Genomic DNA, 14,853 nt, shown 5'->3' with positions numbered 1-14,853 from the left:
AAAGGGGGTAAATGAGGTGGCGGAAATGTAAGGGATGGTAACCTATTAGCAAAACCAAGAGATATTAGTTCAGCCAAGGTCAGACCAAATCAGAAATGGCACGATCACACACACACAGACACAGACACATAAAGACAAAACGTAAATTAACATTACAATAAACCCTAACGAATTTTGTCGTTAACAGCGGGGCCTGTTACTGATTATAGAGAGAACAGACAATCATCAATCAGTAACATCAGATTCTAATAAACATTATTTGGACACCGGGCGGTGGTATTCTCCAGTAGGGGTCTTGACGAACACCGATCGGACGATTCCATCTGGACTGAGGATGATTCGAGTTACTCGTCAGGCCAATGTCCTTTGGCCTGAGAGGAGAATTCGGGGCCACCACAAGCACGGTATCGTCCACAGCAAAATTTTTCTTATCGAAAAGCCATTTTCAACGGTCAGTGAGTGTGGGAAGATATTTTTGAAGCCATCGGCGCCAAAAGTGTGTCGTCATCACTTGCATAGGTTCCCAGTGTTTCCGAGAATATAATTTTTCGTCCTCAATGACGTCGTCTTCGGTATTTGGTGAGCTCTGCGCTAACAAGAAATGATAAGGGGTAAGTGGTTCTGGATCTCGAGGGTCCACGCTGACGTAAGTCAGTGGACGTCAATTCAATAGTGATTCGGCTTGAATCACAAAACCACGCAGTAATTCTTCAGTGAGCAGACGCGATTCCACGATGGCTTCCAGAGCCACCTTTGCCGATTTCACAAGACTTTCCCAAGCTCCTCCGAAGTGTGGCGCTAATGGTGGTGAGAAATGCCATTTGATTTTTTTGTTTCATAATTTGACCAACGATATTTTTCTCATTGAGACGCTCGATGCCTTGTTGGATTGCCTTGTCCCGAGCAACAATTTGAGTTCCATTATCGCTATACACGACTAACGGATGACCTCTTTGGGCGCTGAACGAAGCAAAGGCGACCAAAAAAGATGATAAGTCAAGTGAGGCTGCAACTTCCAAGTGTACCGCTCTAGTATTGAGACAGGTTATCAGCAAAACATATCGTTTTACTTTGCGGCGATAAATGGTGATGTTGCATGGGCCGAAATAGTCCAATCCCACATGAGTAAAGGGACGCTGGAACGGAATAAGTCGATGACGCGGAAGCGGGGCCATTAAAGAAATGCAGGGGGTAGCTCTATGACGTTTGCAAATGAAGCACTTGTGCAGATACTTCTTAATAGCCACTCGTCCTTTAATGATCCAATATTCTGACCTTATTGAAATGAGTAGTCTTTCTGGAGTTGGATGAAACAGTAGGTCATGCTCTCTCATGACGATTAAACGCGTGATTGGATGATCATGAGGAAGGAATTTTGGGTGATTGACATCGAACGAAAGAAGGGCGTAATTCAAGCGACCTCCTACTCGCAGTATTCCTTCCTGATCCAGAAATGGCGATAAAGTTATCAGTGTTGAACTCGAATTTTAATGGCCTTTTATTCTTTAAGGTCTCGATTTCCTCGGAATATATCTCAAATTGCGCTGATTTGATGGAATGATCAGCAGCGCGCTGTAAGCATTTTACACCATCGGAATATATCTCAAATGGCGCAGATTTGATGGAATGATCAGCAGCGCGCTGTAAGCATTTTACACCAATGCGCGATTTGTCACGATCCGGTAATTTCAATTTCGAGTTGGAAATAAAATGAAGAATCCAGGAAACAACTCGCATCACTAAATCATAGTTGGAATTTCGTTCCAAAAGTGAGTGGAGTCTATTTTCTGGAGCGGGGCCGTAAACGAGCCCAACCCAGTTGGTGGCTGATACCTCTTGGTCTTCTACAGAAGTTTCGGGAAGTTTGATGGTTATCGGCCAGGCGTTTTCTTCTTGCTGCAAGCAGGCTGGGCCATGCACCCAACGAAAATTTTCCATCATCTCACCAGGCAAAAGTCCTGTGCTGCACTCATTTGCTGCGCGACAAGTCTTTGAGGCTATCCACTGAAGGACAGTTTGAGAGTCAGACAAATAGACGATTTGGTTAATTGCAATACGAAGGGTTGATTGAACGAATTTCACAAGGCGTAGTGCCACAATTGCTCCTTGGAGTTCTAATTTTAGAACAGTAAGCGGACAAAGTGGTGCCACGCGGGACGTAACGAAATTTACGGCGAGGATATTTTTGCGATAGGTTACTCGTAGATACACCACAGAACCAAACCCAACGGTGGATGCATCGCAAAAAGCGTGCAGCTGAATGTCTTTCATGTCGCTGGAAGAAGTTAGAGCTCGCGGGATCTTGAACGCTTTGAAATGGTTAAGACTAGTAGTCCACTTGTTCCACTGGTGTTGAAAAACTTCGGGAATTGGGTCATCCCAGTCAACCCCGACAAGCCACAATTCTTGTAGAATTCTTTTAGCGCTAAGGATCACTGGTGATAAAAAATCCAGTGGGTCATACAAGGTAGACACTCTACTCAAGATCCGACGCTTAGTCCTTGCTTCAACGTCAGTTTTAACATCAAAGACGAAGCTGTCACTTTCGTTGTCATATAAAACGCCTAAGGTTCTCTCCGTAGGTAAATCATCTAGATCCAAATTCAGGCGAGGTTGATTATGATCACTGAATGCGAGACAATACCCGTCGAGATGAAGAGAGCCATTGATTTAGATGAAATCCACTCTTTTTTAGCAATGCTGTAGAATCTTTGACTACTCGACTAGCCTCATCTTCGGTGTAAAAAATATCCAGAAGGTAATCCACATAGAAGTTCTTGTAGACCTTTTCAGCAGCTTCAGGAAATTCTTCACGATGTAGGTCAGCAATCTGTCGGAGCACTTTTGAGCAGATGAAAGGGGATAAAATCGATCCAAAGATTGGTCGCTGCCTCTCATATACGGTGGGTTTTTTTCGAGAGCCAGGTGAACGCCATAAAAATCGTAGGGTGGAGCGATCTTCTTTCTTCAAGCCAACTTGAAGAAACATTTGTTGAATATCCCCAGATAGGGACACCGGCCTTTCTCTAAATAGTAGAAGGGTAACACCTATGTAATTGATAAGGTTAGGACCCTTTAACAGTATTTCGTTGAGTGCAACTCCTTGATACTTGGCCGAAGCATCGAAAACCACTGTAACCTTTTCGGGTTTCCGATGATTTACAATTCCATTATGGGGAAGGTACCAATTTCTCCCAAAGGTGCCCCTCAATTCACTTTCTTTGAGAGGCCGAGCGAATCCCTTTGCCACATAGTCATCGATCACGGCTTTGTATCTCTCAGCAAAGTTTGAATTGTTTGCGAATTTATTTTCAATAGGAAAAAGTCGACACAATGCACTGTTGTAATTATCGGGTAGTGCAATATCATGGTGATCCTGAAATCCATGGTAGTCCCACTTCATACTTGGGTCCGTTGAATTGAATAGTTGCTTCCAATTTCTTTCTCGCCAATTTATCCTCGTCTGATTCTAACGGTTTAGCGGGAGTTACTGTTGGAAAGCTTTCCGTTTCCCGCAATTTCTCAACTTGACGCAAAAGTAGCGCTTCCGTCGGCAATTCTTGTACACTGTAGCAGAGTTTTTGCACCGCCAGCAATGGTTTGTTTGAACGACAAACCGCTGAAGCATGTTGCTGCGTTCCTACTGTTAAATAACCAAGGCAAGTCCAACAAAATGGCGTCAATAAACAAAAGGGGGTGTCGGTTCCGACAGGAGGTAGTTTTTTATCGAGACGTAGGTGCAGCCATTGGTTTCCTGCTCCAATTAGGATGGTTGGTTCTCCAACATCAACCAGTTTCACGTCTTTGAGATGAGGGTAACGACCTCGAATCTCCATTAACTCCTTCGGTGGGCATGGTAACTTTAAGTACTGAATGGGTACAGTAGAAACCTGCTTTAAATCAGCTTCGAAGGTTCTGTCACGAGCCTTAACGGTCAGACTAACCGTAGTGGATTGAAATTGAGGGTCTTGACCGTGAAACGACCCAAAGGATACATTTTTTGCATTCCCTTTGCATATAAGCTGTTTAGCTACATCCTCTCGAATTAAGTTAACGGTTGCTCCTGGATCTAGACAAACGAAAGTTTCTATTTCCACTCCGTTAGCTTGAAGTAACACGGGAACGATAGCTAGGGAAGTGTTGATGACCGTATCCCTCTTTTTAATGGTCATTGCGCGACTATCGGACGACTTTGATGATGATTGGACTGTGTTTCTAGTTGCTGAAGTATTCACGGGATAAACTCGAGGCGCTCCGTGCAATAAGGGATGGTGTCGCTGATTACAGTTCCCAATATTGCAGACGACTTCGGTGGGGCACTCAGTTCCCCGATGTGTTCCGATCAGACACGTAAAACATAGTCGTTTCTCCTTCACCCACTCCACTCTAGCTGTCACATCTAGATCCCTAAATGTGGAACAGGTTTTTATCGAATGCGCGTTATCACAATAAAGGCATTTCTTGAGAACACTTCTCTTTGGCAATGGCAATGACGAATGATTTTCAGAGGGGTTACTTGGCTGCGGTTTCTTGACTGGTAAATATGTGGAGGTGTGAAAGACAACAGGACCTTTATCAAAGAGAGGAGTTGGTTTGGTGGAAGGCTTAGCACCTCCCGCCTTCTTTTCCTTCTGTGGAGCTGGTGATCTATGAGTAGACGACCTGGTCATCAATTCACCCATCACAATCTCGTCTATCCATTTTGCTAGATCCTTGAGAGTAGCTCGTGTTGGAGTCATCCGATACACTTTCACGCCCCAGCTACTTCTCATTGGCGGAGGTAAACGAGAGACGACGTGGTCTAAAGTCATTCCCGGTTCCAAGTCTTGCTTATATCCGCCGGTCCTCAGGGCATGCATGGCTCCATGAAGAGTTCGGTTGAGCTTGGCTAGTGCCTCTGAATCATCATCTCGGATCGATGGAAGATTCATAGAGCCATCAAATGGCTCCGAGCAACCAATTGTAGTTGACCAAATCGCCTTTTCAGTTCTACTAAGGCATCATAATAAGTGGACGGATTGTCCAAGTATTCGGCTATGTAGGAACGAACTTCTGTAGTGAGCAACTGCTTTAAGAAAGCATAGCGTTGAGCGTCCGATGGTGCCACATTATGGATCATGTCCCTAAACGAAGAGATAAAATTTGGTCATTCCTTTGGATCGCCATTGAATGGTGTAATCTTTATCTGTGGTAACGCCTTCATTAGCCAATTTGGGCTGAATCCCGCTGAAGCTTCCCTTGGTGGAGAGATACGCCTGTTAATCCAATCATAACTGCTGAACGATGGCATTAAAGGAGGTGGTGGACCAACTCTCTCCGATTGCTCTAATGGTCTAGGATTATACTCAGACGTGGGCGGGCTCCCAATCGTTGATACAGGTCGAGAGGTATCGAATCTATATCGATTGATAGTCCTGTCCATTGGACGCCCTAGCACTCGATCATGCGTTTGCGGTTGCTGATTGTAACGATATTCATCAGCCGTAACGAAAGAGTCTTCATTACCATGGCTAAGAGTAGCACGACTGACAGTAGAAACTGGCGAGTCACGTCGATCACAAAGGTAATGATTCAACTATTGCGATGCTCCTCGGACATGAATTTCTATGCCTATAATATAAGTATAGGCATCTGTCATCGGCTTTTTAGCTTCCCATAATCTTTGATTGTACAAGAAATGGGCATCTCGCACTTGCTCCAAGTGGCTATGGATTTGTGTCTTCAGGTGTTTTAATATGGAACGACGACCACGGTTGTTCACCAGTTGTTCAATTTCGCAATACTGTTTCTCAAGAAAAGCGAACAATGTGTCTCTTTCGACACGTGCCGCTTCGATTGCTGGAATTCTTTCTTCTGGTGTACGGGACGTTTGACTTCTGGAATGTGATGATCCACTTTGACTGCCAACTCCAGTGTCATTTCTGTTACGATGACCCGGAATGCTAATATCTGGCATACTAGTTGTGCTGCCGTCATGTGTCCGTGGTTGAGCAATTTCGCTAGGTAAATAGGTTTTCGGTACCTTAAAGATTCTTCTGCGAATCACCACTGTATAATCGATTGCCCTGAGAAGGTATCGACGATAAACAGTACACAAAACGGATGAAGTGTATTATCAATCTACGGCCCTGTAAAAGTATTGACGATTGAGAATGAACAAGACAGATGAAAAAGTAATTATCAATCGACGGCCCTGTAAAGGTATCGACGATTGAGAATGTACGAGACGGACGAAAAGGCAGCTATCAATCGACGGCCCTGTAAAGGTATTGACGATTGAAAATGAACGAGATGGACGAAAAGGCAATTATCAATCGACGGCCCTGTAAAGGTATCGACGATTGAAAATGTACGAGACGGAAGAAAATGCAATTTTCAATCGATGGTCTTGTAAAAGTATCGACGATTAAGAATGTACGAGACGGACGAAAATTAACAATCGACGGCCCTGTAAAGGTATCGACGATTCAAAATATGAAAGACGGGCGAAAACGGAATTAACAATCGACGGCCCTGTAAAAGTATCGACGATTAAAAATATGACGGATGAAAATTAACAACCGACGGCCCTGTAAAGGTATCGATGATTGAAAATTTGAAAGATGGGCGAAAACGGAATTAACAATCGACGGCTCTGTAAAGGTATCGACGATTGAAAATATGAAAGATGGGCGAAAACGGAATTAACAATCGACGGCCCTGTAAAGGTATCGACGATTGAAAATGTGCACACACGAAAACGATATGATCAATCGACGGCCCTGTAAAGGTATCGACGATTGAAAATGTGTGGTGGACACCGAAAATTACCAATCGACGGCCCTGAAAAGGTATCTACGATGGTAAATAGGACGAAATATGCAAATACTGACAAGAATTGACCAACCACCATAGGTCGGATAAAACTGCCAGATAACGAATGCTTACGTCCTGTTGAAGTGTTCAAAATGATGAGTCGGGATACCCAGGGATGAATTACCACGTGGATGGACAGGCGATGGCGAAGATGAACACGAACGATGAAATTCCCGGTCGATGCACCAAAATGTTAACCACCGAAATAAACGAAGTCGGGAAGTGGTTAACTCAGTGGCAAAAGGCCACGCTGCTATGTATTACACGCGAACACGAGGTGAAAAGTACAAAAAAGGGAGCGACAGGTTGCGACATGTGGAGAATTAGGACTCTGTCTTGTAGTCTCAATCAGTATATTGCAAGAAAAAACAAGTACAGACCTTTTTTAGAGAAAAAGGAAGGGGCCAAGAGCGCTCTTTGAGCGACCACTGTTCTCCTTCTAAGTTCAAACAAAAAAGCACCCTTTTTCTTCCCCGAACAGAAGGGGGTGAACCACAAAGGGGAGGGGCAAGGGTGCAACGTTGGGACATGGCAATAATTGGGAGGGCAATCATTTCCGACCTACTCCCGGCCCGAGAGTTTTCCTATTCTTTCGCCATGATCCGGATGCGTTTCTTCGCGTCAGTTTCCACCCTACGTTTGGGACGGGGAGAAATTCTTGAGCGCTGGATGCGGATTCAGTTTGAGGAGTCAGAGAGACTTCCATTGTTTCTGTTACTTCCAAGGGGTACAATTTGGAGATCGGGCGGTTTGTTTTCCCTCCGGCTGTGCGGATAAAGGCGGCGTGGACTTAGCCGTCAGGGCTGGCAATAAGTTCTTCGACGACGGCTAGCTTCCAGTCGATCCTTGGACCTTCGTTGTGCACCAGAACAACATCGCCGATTTTGACACGAAGTTCGGGTCGTTTGTTGCATGTGATGTCCCATTCAAAGGTAGTTGCGTTATCCGAAATTACAATTCTCGGTTGGAAATGATGCGAATTGAAGCTTTGGAAGGCTAATAGAAAGTTAGCTGTAGTGAGGTCTTCTGTCAGTTCATGATGGAAAGTGCGGAACGGAGTACAAGCAAAAAGGCAAATATACGCCTTTGACTCTTGCTGGTCAGGATAGCGCGGATGGGGAAGGGTCCAGCAAAGTCAATTCCAGTTACGGCGAAGGCTTTGTCCCCACGGACGCGAAAGCTGGGTAGTTTAGCTGGATTGGGAGCTCTGTAAGGAGGTCCATTCACCCGGCGGCAGGTTGTGTATAGAAGGACGATAGCTTTCACTTGTGGTCTGATGGAAGGAATCCAAAAACGTCGACGAATATGACAAATCGCGATGCTGATTCCCGAATGAAGTGATCGTTCGTGGTAGTATCGAATTATGAGACGTGTGAGATCAGTGTTCTTCGGTAAGAGAACAGGATTCTGCGCCGCCCTGGAAATATCGGCGTTGAGCAAACGACCTCGGCACCGGATTACCAAGTTCTCGTCCAGATAGAGGTCCAGTTGAGTCACTAATGGCGGGCGGCGTCTATTTTTGTCACCGCGAAGATACTCAAGTTCGGCAGAAAGAAAATGGAATTGAAATGAGCGAATCCATTGGAGTTCTGCATGTAGGAGTTCTTTTGCTGTAAGAAGACTTCGAATCCATTCTTTTTTAAGACGGAAATTTCTCAACTGACAGAACAAAAGGGCCGTGGTTCTTCTCAGAGAAGACCATTTGAAACGATTGATTTTCATGACGGTTGAAACATCAATCACTAAAGGAAGACGAGCTGGTGCTGCTTTAGCTGAGATTTCCACCAAATGAAGCACCTTTGTAGAATTGAGGTTTGAGACGTTCCACTGCAGCCAATTTTAACGAACAGTTAGCCACGATGGTCCACTGATCCAGATGGAAGAAGTTTTCAGTTGTTGCAGGGTTACGCCTCTTGTTAACAGATCGGCGGGATTGGACGCAGTTGGGCAATATTGGCACATTACCGAGTAGAGTCGGTTGAAGTTCAGAATAGTTTAGACGCGATTGGAAATGAAGCGATTCTTGATGCGATCACTCTTGGAGAGCCAGTACAGTACAATTTGGCTATCTGACCACATGGTGACTGATAGAGAAATGGCGAGTTTTTTAAAGGCATTGATGATTGAGCTTGCGAGGAGGGTACCGATGACGGCCGCCATTAGTTCTGGTTGAGGAAGAGTCAGCTGCGGGCCGTTGCCTTTCAATGGTGCAACTCTGGCTTTCGACATGACAAATGAGCTGTGATCACCATCCAGAAGATAAGCAACGGCACCATACGCTTGTTGGCTAGCGTCAACGAAGACATGGAGAGAATGAACGCGATTTTTTGTTTCAAAATAGGAACGGGAAATCTTCGGGCTAGCGTTGGCGAGTGAACTAGCAAGGAGGATCCATCTATCCGAGAATGGAGGAGGTAAGTGGTCGTCCCAGTCGAGCTTTTCCTTCCAGATTTCCTGAATGAGGATTCGAGCTGGTATTGAAAGTGGAGAAATGAATCGGAGCGGATCGTAGATTGACGATATTCCTCGAAGAAGATCTCGCTTTGTAGCTGTAGGCAAACAGAATGGTGAAAGATCTACGACTGGCAGCTCTAAAATGTCAGTTGAACGGTTTCATAATAAACCGAGAGTTTTGGTGAGAGGTGAAATATCTGTGATGCCGTCGAGTGTTGCCTGCTTGTTGAGTGAGGGATCGTAAAATGCCCATGACTGTAGAGACAACGAGGCTGCTGCAAATATGGAACGAGACTCTGTATAGTAGTTGAAAGCTTCAGTTATAGTTTCACAACCCGAAATCAGGTTGTCCACGTAGATGTGTGATTCAATGTCAACACTGACTGGGGTTGAAAACCCTTGAAGATGCTTCTTGATGACCGAGTTGAGGATAAACGGACTGCTACTAGCTCCGTACGGAATTACTTTGAAACGGTAAATGTCAAAGTCGGATCCAGCATCCTTGTCGTCCCTTAGCCAAAGGAAGCGCACAAAGTCACGGTCAGCTTTGTGAAGTTGTATCTTGTGAAAGGCTTTTTCGACGTCTGCAGAAAGACCAATACGGTGGGTACGAAATCCAAGGAGCATATAAATCATGTCATTCTGAAGGAGCGGCCCAGTCAGGAGACAGTCATTGAGACTCGCTCCAGATCGTGTTCTACTGGAGCAGTCATACACGATGCGGATAAGAGTAGTTTTGGAATCCTTTTGAATAGCAAAATGCGGGATGTAGTGGCTTCCTCGTGAAGTTGGGAGATCACGAGACAACTTTTCAATGAAGCAAGCAGCAAGTTGAATACAAGTATATTTGCTTCTGTTTACATACACAGTGTATTCACATTGAATTCAAGTATATTTGATCCTGTTTAAATATAGAAATGAAAACTCATGGTATCACAGTGTATTCACATTGAATACAAGTATATTTGATTCTGTTTACATGTAGAAGTAAAAACTCATGGTATCACAGTATATTCACATTGAATAAGAGAATATATGATTCTGTTTACATGTAGAAGTATAAACTCATGGTATAACAGTGTATTCACATTGAATTAAAGTATATTTGATCCTGTTTACATATAGAAGTAAAAACTCATGGTATGACAGTGTATTCACATTAAATACAAGTATATTTGTTCCTGGTTACATATAGAAATAAAAAATTATAGAATTACAGTGTATTCGCATTGAATACAAGTATATTTGATTCTGTTTACATACACAGTGTATTCAAATTGAATTCAAGTATATTTGATCCTGTTTACATATATAAGTAAAAACTCATGGTATCACAGTGTATTCACATTGAAAACAGGTATATTTGATTCTGTTAACATACAGAGTGTATTCACATTGAATTCAAGTATATTTGATTCTGTTTACATGTGAAGTATAAACTCATGGTATCACAGTGTATTCACATTGAATACAAGTATATTTGATTCTGTTTACGTGTAGAAGTTAAAACCCATGTTATCACAGTGTATTCACATTGAATTCAAGTATATTTGATCCTGTTTACATGTAGAAGTAAAAACTCATGGTGTCAAACTGTATTTACATTGAATAGAAATATATTTTATCCTGTTTACATATAGAAGTAAAAATTCATGGTATCACAGTGTATTCACATTGAATACAAGTATATGTGATCCTCTTTACATACAGAAGTAAAAACTTATAGTATCACAGTGTATTAACATCGAATAAAAGTATATTTGATTCTGTTTACGTACACAGTGTATTCACATTGAATTCAAGTATATTTGATCCTGTTTACATATAGAAGTAAAAAGTCATGGTATTACAGAGTATTCACATTAAATACAAGTATATTTGATTCTGTTTACATGTAGAAGTATAAACTTATGGTATCACAGTGTATTCACATTGAATACAAGTATATTTGATCCTGTTTACATAAAGAAGAAAAACTCATGGTATCACAGTGTATTCACATTCAATACAACAATATATGTGATCCTTTTTACATATAGAAGTATAAACTCATGGTATCACAGTGTATTCACATTGGATTCAAGTATACTTGAAGCTGTTTACATATAGAATTAAAAACTAATGGTATCACAGTGTATTTACATTAAATACAAGTATATTTCATTCTGTTTACATGAAGAAGTAAAAACCCATAATATAACAGTGTATTCACATCGAATAAAAGTATATTTGATCTCGTTTACATATAGAAGTAAGAACTCATAGTATCACTGTTTATTCACATTGAATACAAGTATATTTGATTCTGTTTACATGTAGAAATATAAACTCATGGTAACACAGTGTATTCACATTGAATACAAGTATATTTGATTCTGTTTACATGTAGAACTAGAAACTCATAATATAACAGTGTATTCACATTGAATACAAGTACATTTGATTCTGTTTACATGTAGAATTAAAAACTCATGGTATCAGAGTGTATTCACCTTGAATACAAGTATATTTGATCCTGTTTACATATAGAAGTAAAAACTCATAGTATCACAGTGTATTGACTTTGAATACAAGTATATTTGATTCTGTTTACATGTAGAAGTATTAAGTCATGGTATAACAGTGTATTCACAAAATACAAGTATATTTGATCCTCTTTACATAAAGAAGTAAAAACTCATGGTATCACAGTGTATTCAAATTGAATACAAGTATATTTGATTCTTATTACATGTAGAAGTATAAACTCATAATATAACAGTGTATTCACATTGAATACAAGTATTTTTGATCCTATTTACATATAGAAGTAAAAACTCATGGTATCACAGTGTATTCACATTGAATACAATTATTTGTATATTTGATCCTGTTTACATATAGAATTAAAAACTCATGGTATCACAGTGTATTCACCTTGAATACAAGTATATTTGATTCTGTTTACATATAGAAGTAAAAACTCATAGTATCACAGTGTATTCACATTGAATACAAGTATATTTGATCCTGTTTACATACAGAAGTAAAAACTTATAGTATCACAGTGTATTCACATTGAATACAAGTTTATTTCATTCTGTTTACATACACAGTGTATTCACATTGAATTCAAGTATATTTGATCCTGTATACATAAGGAAGTAAAAACTCGTGGTATCACAGTGTATTCACATTAAATACAACAATAAATGTGATCCTTTTTACATATAGAAGTATAAACTCATGGTATCACAGTGTATTCACATTTAATTCAAGTATATTTGAAGTTGTTTACATATAGAAGTAAAAACTCATGGTATAACAGTTTATTCACATTGAATACAAGTATATTTGATTCTGTTACATATAGAAGTATAAACTCATAATATCACAGTGTATTCACATTGAATACAAGTATATTGGATCCTGTTTACATATAGAAGTAAAAACTTATAGTATCATAGTACATTCACATTGAATACAAGTACATTTGATTCTGTTTACATGTAGAAGTATAAACTCATGGTATCATAGTGTATTCACATTGAATACAAGTATATTTAATCCTGTTTAAATAAAGATGTATAAACTCATGGTATCACATTGTATTCACATTGAATTCAAGTATATTTGATCCTGTTTACATATAGAATAGTTTACATTGAATACAAGTATATTTGATTCTGTTTACATGTTGAAGTAAAAACTCATGGTGTCAAAGTGTATTTACATTGAATACAAATATATTTGATCCTGTTTACATATAGAAGTAAAAACTCATGGTATCACAGTGTATGCACATTGAATACAAGTATATTTGGTCCTGTTTACATATAGAAGTAAAAACTCATAGTATCACAGTGTATTGACTTTGAATACAAGTATATTTGATTCTATTTACATGTAGAAGTATTAAGTCATGGTATAACAGTGTATTCACAAAATACAAGTATATTTGATCCTCTTTACAAAAAGAAGTAAAAACTCATGGTATCACAGTGTATTCGAATTGAATACAAGTATATTTGATTCTTATTACATGTAGAAGTATAAACTCATAATATAACAGTGTATTCACTTTGAATACAAGTATTTTTGATCCTGTTTACATATAGAAGGAAAAACTCATGGTATCACACTGTATTCACATTGAATACAATTATTTGTATATTTGATCCTGTTTACATATAGAAGTAAAAACTCATGGTATCACAGTGTATTCACCTTGAATACAAGTATATTTGATTCTGTTTACATATAGAAGTAAAAACTCATAGTATCACAGTGTATTCACATTGAATACAAGTATATTTGATCCTGTTTACATACAGAAGTAAAAACTTATAGTATCACAGTGTATTCACATTGAATACAAGTTTATTTCATTCTGTTTACATACACAGTGTATTCACATTGAATTCAAGTATATTTGATCCTGTATACATAAGGAAGTAAAAACTCGTGGTATCACAGTGTATTCACATTAAATACAACAATAAATGTGATCCTTTTTACATATAGAAGTATAAACTCATGGTATCACAGTGTATTCACATTTAATTCAAATATATTTGAAGTTGTTTACATATAGAAGTAAAAACTCATGGTATAACAGTTTATTCACATTGAATACAAGTATATTTGATTCTGTTACATATAGAAGTATAAACTCATAATATCACAGTGTATTCACATTGAATACAAGTATATTGGATCCTGTTTACATATAGAAGTAAAAACTCATAGTATCATAGTACATTCACATTGAATACAAGTACATTTGATTCTGTTTACATGTAGAAGTATAAACTCATGGTATCATAGTGTATTCACATTGAATACAAGTATATTTAATCCTGTTTAAATAAAGATGTATAAACTCATGGTATCACATTGTATTCACATTGAATTCAAGTATATTTGATCCTGTTTACATATAGAATAGTTTACATTGAATACAAGTATATTTGATTCTGTTTACATGTTGAAGTAAAAACTCATGGTGTCAAAGTGTATTTACATTGAATACAAATATATTTGATCCTGTTTACATATAGAAGTAAAAACTCATGGTATCACAGTGTATGCACATTGAATACAAGTATATTTGGTCCTGTTTACATATAGAAGTAAAAACTCATGGTATCACAGTGTATTCACATTGAATATAAGTCTATTTGATTCTGTTTACATGTAGAATTAAAAACTCAGGGTATCACAGTGTATTCACATTGAATTCAAGTATATTTGATCTTGTTAACATGTAGAAGTATAAACTCATGGTAACACAGTGTATTCACATTGAATACAAGTATATTTGATTCTGTTTACGTTTAGAAGTTAAAACCCATGTTATCACCGTGTATTCACATTGAATACAAGTAAATTTGATCCTGTTTACATATAGAAGTAAAAATTCATAGTATCACGGTGTATTCACATTGAATACAAGTATATTTGATTCTGTTTACGTACACAGTGTATTAACTTTGAATTCAAGTATATTTTATCCTGTTTATATATACAGTACCCGCAAAAAGTGTCCGAACGCGGGCCTTGTTT

General features: G+C 39.3%; 3 protein-coding genes across 3 annotated transcripts; all 3 read right to left on the bottom strand.

Moving 5' to 3' along the window:
• Positions 1 to 710: 710 nt before the first annotated feature.
• Positions 711 to 4,931, bottom strand: LOC123475368. Its single transcript, XM_045177973.1, has 4 exons — positions 3,406 to 4,931; positions 2,686 to 3,338; positions 1,588 to 2,591; positions 711 to 1,442 (listed from the first exon to the last, which is right to left on the bottom strand). Exons 1-4 carry the CDS (start codon positions 4,929 to 4,931, stop codon positions 711 to 713), a joined length of 3,915 nt encoding a protein of 1,304 aa, XP_045033908.1.
• Positions 4,932 to 7,645: 2,714 nt separating this feature from the next.
• On the bottom strand, positions 7,646 to 8,817 carry LOC116928660. Its single transcript, XM_045177972.1, has 3 exons — positions 8,704 to 8,817; positions 7,938 to 8,652; positions 7,646 to 7,881 (listed from the first exon to the last, which is right to left on the bottom strand). Exons 1-3 carry the CDS (start codon positions 8,815 to 8,817, stop codon positions 7,646 to 7,648), a joined length of 1,065 nt encoding a protein of 354 aa, XP_045033907.1.
• Positions 8,818 to 8,850: 33 nt separating this feature from the next.
• On the bottom strand, positions 8,851 to 9,945 carry LOC116928659. Its single transcript, XM_032935755.1, has 2 exons — positions 9,480 to 9,945; positions 8,851 to 9,404 (listed from the first exon to the last, which is right to left on the bottom strand). Exons 1-2 carry the CDS (start codon positions 9,943 to 9,945, stop codon positions 8,851 to 8,853), a joined length of 1,020 nt encoding a protein of 339 aa, XP_032791646.1.
• Between the last annotated feature and the right edge of the window lie 4,908 nt (positions 9,946 to 14,853).

This window comes from Daphnia magna, linkage group LG8 (genome assembly GCF_020631705.1).
Source record: "Daphnia magna isolate NIES linkage group LG8, ASM2063170v1.1, whole genome shotgun sequence".
In the NCBI taxonomy this organism is placed as follows: Eukaryota; Metazoa; Arthropoda; class Branchiopoda; order Diplostraca; family Daphniidae; genus Daphnia; species Daphnia magna.
This window is presented reverse-complemented; position numbering and strand designations above follow the sequence as displayed.

Bases quoted from the DNA above. Each gene is read 5' to 3' on its own strand.
- LOC123475368 (XM_045177973.1), bottom strand. From the start codon at position 4,931: ATGAATCTTCCATCGATCCGAGATGATGATTCAGAGGCACTAGCCAAG. The intron at 3,339-3,405 runs GTATGAAGTGGG...TAATTACAACAG, and splicing joins ATTCAATTCAACGGACCCAA to TGCATTGTGTCGACTTTTTC. The intron at 1,443-1,587 runs GTAAAATGCTTA...TTTCTGGATCAG, and splicing joins TTGAGATATATTCCGATGGT to GAAGGAATACTGCGAGTAGG.
- LOC116928660 (XM_045177972.1), bottom strand. From the start codon at position 8,817: ATGTGCCAATATTGCCCAACTGCGTCCAATCCCGCCGATCTGTTAACA. The intron at 8,653-8,703 runs GTTCGTTAAAAT...AATTCTACAAAG, and splicing joins GTGGACCATCGTGGCTAACT to GTGCTTCATTTGGTGGAAAT. The intron at 7,882-7,937 runs GTATATTTGCCT...ATGAACTGACAG, and splicing joins GACCAGCAAGAGTCAAAGGC to AAGACCTCACTACAGCTAAC.
- LOC116928659 (XM_032935755.1), bottom strand. From the start codon at position 9,945: ATGATTTATATGCTCCTTGGATTTCGTACCCACCGTATTGGTCTTTCT. The intron at 9,405-9,479 runs GTTTATTATGAA...GTTTGCCTACAG, and splicing joins ACCTCTCACCAAAACTCTCG to CTACAAAGCGAGATCTTCTT.